General features: G+C 37.7%; 1 protein-coding gene across 1 annotated transcript; it reads left to right on the top strand.

Moving 5' to 3' along the window:
* Positions 1 to 242: 242 nt before the first annotated feature.
* LOC111863491 (serine/threonine-protein kinase ATR) lies at positions 243 to 7866 on the top strand. Its single transcript, XM_023849837.2, has 3 exons — positions 243 to 403; positions 755 to 915; positions 5896 to 7866. The coding sequence occupies exons 1-3, from the start codon at positions 330 to 332 to the stop codon at positions 6246 to 6248; spliced, it is 588 nt and encodes a 195-aa protein (XP_023705605.1). The 5' UTR covers positions 243 to 329; the 3' UTR covers positions 6249 to 7866.
* The last annotated feature ends 2262 nt before the right edge of the window (positions 7867 to 10128 follow it).

The following is a 10128-nucleotide window of genomic DNA, read 5'->3' as shown; positions in this document are numbered from 1 at the left end:
CTTAAAATGCTTGACCTCATTTATTGTCTGGTCTGTCACAGTAGCCTACAGAAGACTGTCACATCCTTGTGCCCACCCCATATATTTTAATATTTATGTTTTTAGGTAGACAGAACATTCTGGACTAAACGATAGCAAGCATTCCCTGAATTCAGTCTCATAATTTCTTCATGAATTTATAAAAGTAAAACTTACAGCCACCAACTTCTTTATTAGAACCTGTAAACTTTTATTTTCAGGAATTACTTAAACTATTCACGATATCACCAGATGAGAAATCGCCAAAGAAAAGAATTTGGGATTCATTTCCTAGTGATGTTCAAGAAATAATGGCTCCTCTTCTTTCATCATATTACAAGAAATCTGTAGGACCGACTGTACAGATGCCTCATCCCATAATTGGGTTTGTATACTGTTCACATACATTATTCTAATGGTTATTCTATTATATTTAAGCATCCTGTTGCACTATGCACTTCTATATGGAATAATACAACTGCCATTGTGAATGCAACACTCATTGCAGTGTGACAGCTACGTAGTGAAAAATACACCCGATGATGGCCAGTTACGGCCAAAACATGTAGACAAAGAACTACAACCAAATAAATTGTTGCATTCACAATGGCATTTATATTATTACATATAGAATTCTAACGGTTCTTTACAATTTAACATTCCAGTCCAACTGGCTTGACACAGATATTAATGTTTTGCATTGAGGTTGCAGTTTAAAATGAGATTTATCTTTCAGGTCAAAATATGGCATGACATTGAATGATTGGGCCTGTAATTGGACATTCACAGTGTTGGAAAGCGTTAATACTCCCTTTATTCAGGCAGTATTTGAAGCCTGTACAATAAGTCTGAAACGAGATTTACAGACACTGCTATTCTTCATGCCGTACATTCTGTGTAAGTCCTATTGTGTTTTATGAATTGTCTACACAACACTCATAGATGGTATATTAATTACAGCTAACTATTTTCTTTTATTTTCTTAAAATAACAACCCCCTCCACCCATGTTTTGATCAGATATTGATCTTCATTAGGTGAACATTTACAAATAAAATAAGTACAGATTAATGAATTTTATTTTGTTGGAAGCTGGATTCAGTTTCAGTGAGTTACTTATGATTTCATGTTTATAGTATTTATGATAAAATTATATATAAAATTTTCTTATATATTGAAATGTTTTAGGACATTGCTTAAACATGTACTTGTATTATAGATTTTAGCTGAATGGGATTCTTATTGAGACTGGTCTTTGGCAAAGTTTCATTTAAAGACAAAGGAGGCAAGAGGCAAAATCATGTGTAAGTTAAGTTTCACTTATCATTTACTGTTTTTCATGAGACAGACATCCCTCTTTTTTATGTACCACATGTTATGACAGTGATATCCAATTATGTAAAAGGTTAACACTTGCTATTCTGTTGTTATATGTAGTACAAGTCAAAGTTGTCATAGCCAGTAATGCCAGAGCAAGATTTCAGCAGTAAGCAGCAATGGAATTATATTTGAGTTGCTATTGCAGGTCTGCCTATGTTAAAAAAATTTTGTTGTATATATCTATATAGCAGGAACACTTAGTGTAGGTTGTTATTCTCTCAAGATTTTCAGAACTTTTCAAGTTAATGAAGTTAAGTGCTTTTGACAGAGTTTGTTTATATAAGCAAATGATGTTGCACATGCACACAAATTGTTTTGTCAGTATATTCAATGCTCCAGCTTCAATAATGTTGACAATCACAACAGTCTTTCTGTTGAAATGTCAGTGGCCATTATGCTATTCTATGTAATAAAGACAATGCAATGCATTACATTTATGTATTTTGTAATCATATGCTTCAAGAATGTTCGGTGCAAATATTGTATATGCTTGAGTAGTACTCCTGCTTCATATTTGGGATGCCCTGAGTTCAGATCTCAGCCTAGAAAACACCTATCCTAAGTCAGGCCTTTTTGGTTTTACTCAATTTCTTCAGACAGATGTAAGACAAGTGCTCAATGTAACTGCTAGTGCTTCCTTTCAAATTTTTACAGTTCATTGTTCACTTATAATTAGGGACCAGATTTTAATGCAAATGCATATTTTTTTCTTGCACCCAAAAAGTATGCTCATTTGGATATATGTATGAATTACTTCATTTCTTAAATTTTAGGTATGGTTTGGTGGTGCAAATAAATGCATATTTTGCCTGTTTTATGAATATGCATAATATTTTCAAAGGTCTCTATTTATGTTGAATATTTTCTTTTTGAAAGTTTATTATTATATATTTTTTAGTTTTATGTTCAAATTTTCAATCATCGTGTGTATACAGAAGGAAAGAGACCACTGGGAAGACCAAGGCGTAAGTGGGTGGACAATATTAAAATGGATCTTAGAGAGATAAGATGTAATGGTATGGATTGGATTGATCTGGCTCAGGATAGGGACCAGTGGAGGGCTCTTGTGAACATGGTAATGAACCTTCAGGTTCTATCAAATGCTGAAATTCTTGAGTAGCTGCAGATTTGGCTTCTCCTCATGAAGGGCTCAGCTCCATAAGTAAGTAAGTAAGTAAGTAAGAGTGATTTGAAACCACAAATAGCTCCACAGTTTCTGAATCTTATATCAATTCCATGAATTTACTATGGCTGAACGGCATTCAGTATGAGCGCATATTGCCCTTTCTGACTGATGCCACAAGTTATATGATCAAGGCTGGTACTGCTCTTTTAAAGTTGTATTTCCAAATATGACACATTTGACTTGCCTTGCCCATGGGTTGCACTGTGTTGCAAAAACAATTCTTACAAATTTTGTGCTTGTTGAAGAGTTGGTGTCTTCTGTGAAGAAGGTATTTGTTAAAGCACCATATAGGAAAGAAGTCTTTAAAGCAGTAGTACCAAATATTCCAGAACCAATTTTATTGCGCTGGTGCACGTGGCTGTGTGCAGTGAGTTATTATACTGAACATTCAGAAACAATTAGGAATGTTGTGGATACATTTGATCCCAAAAGTGCAGCATCAATTCAAATTGCCCAAGATGTGCTAAAATGCAGAACTAGAAACTAATCTTTCCTATATATATCTGTCACTTCTCTCATCTTCCATCTGCCATTTCCTCACTGGATACAAGCAGTAGCAATACTACTTTGTATCAATCGTTAAATGTATTCAGAACCACTGCTTCCGAATTTAATTCAGTTTCTGGAAGAGATGGTGAAGTAGTAAATGAAAAGTACATAGCATTCTTTCAAAAAACCAGGATACAAACAAATTTGTGAAACTGAAGAAAAAATTTAGGCAGTAGACATACTGAACTGCCAAGTAAATAATCACTAACAGTCGAGCAAATAGTGGCTTTTGTACATGCACCTTTAAGTTCCTGTGAGGTGGAAAGAAGTTTTTCCTGCTGTAAGGGTATCTTATGAGACAGTAGGAGGCGACTAAATGTGGGAAACCTAAAACATTTAGTAATTGTGAACTGCAACAGAAGAGAAGTTGAAAACTTAGAGAGCTAAATGTGAGTTCTGCTGGTTTTCTTTAACTTGTAATGAAAAAATATTGGCTTTTTTGCATGATTTATATTTAAATATAGCTTTTCATTGCAAGTGAATCATTCAGTGATTACATAAAATTAACTCAAATGTTGATTTGTTGGTCTTAAAATAATGTAAAATCAATTTTAATATTTGGTATGAACTTTTTATTGCATATTTTGGAAGTTTTTCATGCATAAATGCATGCATATTTAAGGGATTATTAGGGCATAAAAATGTGGTCTATACTTATCCTATCATTCTGTGTAATATAGTTAAAGTTACTTACAGACTCTGTCGTTAATAGAACAAAACTAAATACATAAGAATCCCCTTATTAAAATGAAATATGCTCTTATTTTCTAAAGCATTGAACTTATACTGCAGGTGAGGTATGTTGCTTTATATAATCTGAAATGGCATGTAGTCTGGTTGGTGTTGTGGATGCAAGTAAACATAAGACCTTAAATACGTAGGTTGTACCGAAAGTCATGAGCAACTTTTTTTTTGCATGCAACCTGGGAACAGCAGACGAAAGAGAATATAGTGGTAGGTGGAACCAGCTGTTGTGTTAACCTTGAGTGTCTTGTGACATCAACAGCTTGCATCACGTGACCAGTATCACTCCTAACAAAATGGCCAACAACGATATGTCGTTTCGGCAGTGTGCTGTCATCGAATTTCTTGTGAAAGAGGAAATCCCTGCTGCAGAAATTCACCAGAGACTTCAGCGTGGTTGTGGAAGTGTGCGCATGGGCGTGAGCAGTGTTCGAAGATGGGTGAAACATTTTAAAGATGGGAACACCAGCATCGAAGATGAGCCTCAGAGCGGTCTTCCTCGAACAGCCTCAACTGAACGCAACAAGGAAAGAGTGGATGAGATCATTCAAGATGACAGGCGTGTGACTATGGACACAATAGCCTGAAAACTTGGAATAGGGCACAGTGCAGTACAGGAGATGATTGAAAGCTTGGGCTATAGGAAAGTTTGTGCTTGTTGGGTCCCGCGGTTATTGACCAAAGACCACATTGGAAGCAATTGCAAAGATGGGGGTGGGAAGTTCTTCCACACCCCTCCTATAGCCTTGATCTGGCACCCTCTGACTACCATCTTTTCGGATTTGTGAAGGATCAGCTGCGTGGACAACGTTTTGAGACGAGGGAGGCAATTCAGAAAGCAGTGCGTCAGTGTCTTCGGATGGCTGGAACAGAATTTTACAGAAGGGGAATTTTCAAACTCCCAGAACGCTGGGAGAAATATGTACAAAGAAGTGGTGATTATGTGGAAAAATAAAGAAAGATCTGTATATTGAGGTGGTGTTTTTGGTTTGGCAATAATAAAGCATGTTACTTTACAAAAAATTGTTGCTCATGACTTTCAGTATGACCCTCGTATTAGCTTTAATTTCCTCCATTTATGACTGTTTGTAATTTCAACTGCAATTTTTTTAAATAAAAGATTTTTACTTGTGAGACCCAGATAATGCACTGTGTTCCAACATCAGTTTGAGACCATAGCAGAGCGCAACTGCTGGACACCCCAGGAGCGAGTCATGTACCTGATAGCTGCCCTGCAGGGCTCGACCTCCAACATACTATATGCAGTCCCAAACGGAGTGACATCTGAGGAAATTCTTGAGGCCCCAAGGGAATGCAAATGGGACCAGCACCTGGCTGCTGTGTATTGCACTTGGCTGAAAATGAGGATCCGGTGCATTGGAGAATTCCTACAAGTATTTACCACCACCGTGCCTACCCTGCACTGTCTGAGGACCATGTGAGAAGGGAGGCAGGCAAAGCATTTGCTAATGAGGTAGAAGACCTAATAAAAAACTCAGCTGTTACTGGGAGGAGAGAAAACAGTGAACCAGGCTCTCAGGCAGGCCATTTAGCAGACACCAGTGAAGACACAGCAGACAAAGAAGACCTAGTGCATGCTGTAGTGAAATGTAGAGTGTGTGGTAGCACTATGGTTAATTGTACCTATGATATGTAAGTGTTTAACAAATCCAATTACCAGTCTGAACCCTGTGTGTAGTAACACTCAAGCATATGACAATCAGAATATACACTTTCATTCATTTTTGCATAAATATGTGTAATGAAATGTCTAATGTTACAGCAATAAATAGCTAAGTTGCCTTCCAAATTTTGCCAGTCACGAGGAAGTAGTTTGTGAATGCTGGTTTTTGCTGTTTAGCAGTGGAAAATATTTGAATAAACTGTATTCTTAGTTACAGTTGTGATGCAAGAAAGTGGTGATAATATTGCACAGAGCATGTGAATGTTTTGCTTAAGGAATAAATTAAGAGAGTTTCAGTGTCTGTGTTATAATTTAATCTTCCAATTTTGTTTCAGTACACGCTGTTCTGTCTGCTTCACCTGCTGATCTGAATTGCTTTTTGGAAGAGATGATAGCTGTGTTAGATACTAGCTCTCATATACCACAGTCAAGCCCTGGTGATGAGCAACCATCATATGCACTTCATTTGTCGGGATGTGGAACAGTTTCAGCAGAAGGCTTGAATGTAGACACACGAATGATGTGTGCCAAAACTGTGTTCACTCTGATAGACTTCCTGTGGCGTTTTATGCGAGAGTGGATTTCTGCCTATTACTTATCTTCTACACAAAAAGATGATCCTGTTTATAATGCTGTTAAAGGTGTGTCATGTTTGAGAGGCTTATTGACCAGGATAGTAAGATTTTGATTATCGGACATTCTGTTTCAGTTTTTTTGGAGGAACCTGCTGCCTCTATATTCAAGGTAGAAGGTTGTCCTTCTAGCTACCAGACTACATAGCTTCACATCCCATCATACTGTAATCTCAGCACCCATTGCAGTGCTAACCTGAAATTTCACTTTAAATTGTCATCCTGTCTAGTTCAGTCTCCAAATTGTGCTTCCAGAATGTTGTATGTATGGCTATTCTTGTACGTGTACTGTTCCTTCAAGTTGTATGGTGTAGTTTTCATTTATACTCAGTAAGATATTTATTTCAGGTTGCGTTTCAGTCGTCATGTACATGTTGAGATGTCATGTGAACAGTGAAGTGTACAGTATATGCATTTTGAAATGTAGCCTATCTTCCTTTTAAGTTTGGATTCTCCCCGTTGAAGACTCATGAGGAGAGCTGTGTAGATTGTTGAGATTACACCTGATAATACAAGGTCTACCTAAAAGAATTGCTGGGATTTCAAGCAACTGTAACTTGGGAATGAAAACATATGAGGATATTGGTGGCAATACTTTATTCAGCAGTTGAAACAGTTCATTTACACACTAGTGCGGTTAGTTGCAAAACACTTCACAGTAAGTGCCATTCATAGCTCTGTGTGCATTCTTGCAATTGGTCATCTTCCTGTCCATTGACCTGGGAAACTCATGGCCACACAGTCACTGACAGTATGAACAAAATGGACACTTGCACTGTCCAGTTGGAGGATAAGATTCTTGTTGAACTGCAGCATGCCTAGCATTGAATTGCATGTAATGATGTCCTCATCAGGGAAAAAGTGGGTCGATACTCTTTCATGTGTCAGCATGCACCACGTGTTCGCTTTAGGAGTATCCCATTCACATTCTAAATGTTCTCTGGGAGGCTGACTACTCCAAATGATGCTGCTAAGCTGATAGACTCATCCAGAGGTATGAAATTTTGTTTTATCAGTGCTGGCAATATGACTGAAATTATCATGTTCCAAAATTTACATGCATGTGTGGGTCGCAGACTGTGATCTTAGCTATTTATCATGTGTTGTAAGTTTCTGGACTACCTGTAATTTGTTTGGTTTTAGATATAGGCTTTTCTGAAGGATTATGTGGACTCTCATTTGGAGCATGTGCAACTCTGCGTTTGCTTGGGAGGTCTGCCTGTCCAGACCCCATGTTGAAGCCTGCCATCATGATCCTCATTTTCATCAGATTTCCAATGCTGCCGATAGAGTGCCTTTTTCCCATGGTCTCAGTCTCATTAATTTTTCATACCATCTCCTAATGCTTTTGTCATCAGATGATCCCACACCATACTCATTTACATTAAACTCAGATAATGGATTCACATTTTTCCTAACACAACAAATTCTGTTCATTCTGCTGTATGATAGTGTACTGATCATGCATAACATACAGTCAGAGCTGCTGTCCATTAACTACAGTTGGGGTGCACACAGCTTATGTCAATGAAACTGAGTTTAAAATTACAGTATAGGTACAAACCCATGTTAGGTGGTCCCTTATCACCATGGCAAGGTGTGTCCCCAGGTTGTGGATGGAGGAGATGCCTTCCAAGTATGGAGGGAAGCTCTGAATATATTGAATAAGAAGTCATGTACAGCTGACAAGGGGTGGTCCTCCAGATTGGCGTTGGGCATGTGGCTAACAACTCCTCACCATAAAAAATAAGCTTGTTATGAAAATGCTCATGAAGCCTTGGACCTGGGTGGTTTCTTTGGATAAACAACCTAAGGGAAAGAAAATGGATACAAGATGTGGTACTTGGATTGTTAGAAGTATGTATAAGGCAGGTTCACTTAAGGCAGTGGCAGAAGAAATCTCAAAATATAAGTTAGATTTAGTGGGAGTAGAGGAGGTCAGATTGTCTCCACTTTGACGTAGTGGAGGGGCTTGCGTGGTCAGATGACCCTAAGAGCTATGTTAGCGGTAACATAACTACTGGTAGGGCCACCCATGCCGAACAGGTCAAAAGGGATGACCCAGACTAAAAGGGATACCCTGGTCCTGCAGGTTGGGGGTTGGGCGGGAGGCTGACGACCTCTCACCATAAAAAAATATAAATGTCTTGAAACCTGGAATCAAGCCTCGGAAACCTCAACAGAATGGAAGACAACAATTGTCAAAGAATATGGACTACTCTCTAGGTACATGGAATGTAAAAACCCTCAATAAACCAGGTGCCATGAAATCGGTACTAGAACAGATAGATAAGTACAATATGAAAATCACAGCTATACAGGAAATTAGATGGCTGGGTAAAGGAATCATGGACTTAAAGAAACATACTATATGTTACAGTGGTAAAGCAGAAGGCAATAAGGAATTTGGTGTAGCCTTTGTAATAGAACAAGAATTTAAAAGCACTTTAAACCAAAAAGTGAAAGAATGTGCACTTTGAGAATTAGAACGAAATTTTTCAGTGTGACATTGATGAACATGCATGCATCTACAGAAGAAAAAGAAGAGGAGGTCAAAGACTATTTCTCTCAACAAATGGAAGATACATATGATTCAATACCAAGTAATGACATAAAGGTTATCTTAGGGGATCTTAATGCCAAAATAGGTAAAGAGAAGGAATTTTTTTTTCTGTGGTGCTACAGCTCCAATTTGGGCCTAGGCCTACCTCCATGAAACTCTCCGTTTCACTTCGGTTTACTAGATCTTACACATTCGGTAGGACTCCTTGGGCGAGTGATCAGCTCGTCGCAAGGCCTCTATCTGTAGACAAACACAGAAAAACGCACACAAACATCCATGCCCTGAGTGGGATTCGAACCCACGATCCCGGCTTCCGAGCGAGCGAAGATAGTGCATGTCTCAGACCGCTCAGCTACCGTGACCGGCCAAAGAGAAGGAATACAGAGGAGTAATTGAGACAGAAAGTTTACATGATACAACCAACCATAATGGAATAAAATTAATAGATTTTGCAGAAAGTAAGAACTTGATCATCAGCTCTACATACTTCCCACACAAAAATATACATAAAAGAACATGGGCAGCACTGGATGGGGTAACCTTGAATCAAATAGATCATGTCCTCATAGAGAAGTGATTTGCGATGAATATCATGGACGTAAGAACATTAAGAGGATCCCAACTGTGATAGTTATTATTACTTAGTACAGGTTAAATATAGATGTAAAATAAGTTGTCAAAGATCTAAGCAGTATGGAAAATGTAAGAAATTGAATATTGACAAGATTATGGAGAGTGATAAGAGAGAAGCATTTCAAAACAAAATTAAAGAAATTAATGACAATAGAGCAAGTAAAGAAGTGATATGGGTAGATTTTAAAACCGCAATAATTACAGAAGCCGAGAGGACTCTGGGATATCAAGAGAAACAGGATAATAGAGAATGGTTCGACGAGGAATGTAGGGAGAGTATAAACCTCAAGAATAAGAAATATATGGAAAGACCAACAAGAGCAAGAAATGAGGCATATAATGAAGGAAGAAGGAAAGCAGGCAAGATTTGCAGGAAAAAGAAACAAGCCTTTCTAAATGAGCAATTAGTGCAAATGGAAGAAGACTTAAAAATAACAAAACAAAAAATGTCTTTGGTTGAATCAAATATATGAAAGAAGGTTTCAAACCCAGAACGGAATTTATCCAAGACAAAATGGGCTTCTAATAAATAATTCAACAGAGATTATGAATACATGGAAAGAATATTTTGAACAATTATTAAATCAAAATCAGACTATGGAAGATAATGAGGACAATGAAGAAGAAAATACAGATGATGGAGAAGGGGAAGAGGAAGAGATAATAGAGCCTCCAACAAAGGAAGAGGTGGAAGTAGCATTAAAGGAACAAAAACTAAATAAAGCACCAGAAGGAGATAA

This window comes from Cryptotermes secundus, unplaced genomic scaffold (assembly GCF_002891405.2).
Source record: "Cryptotermes secundus unplaced genomic scaffold, Csec_1.0 scaffold9244, whole genome shotgun sequence".
Taxonomy (NCBI): Eukaryota; Metazoa; Arthropoda; class Insecta; order Blattodea; family Kalotermitidae; genus Cryptotermes; species Cryptotermes secundus.
Note: the sequence above shows the minus strand (reverse complement) of the source record. Positions and strands in the feature narration are given on the sequence as shown.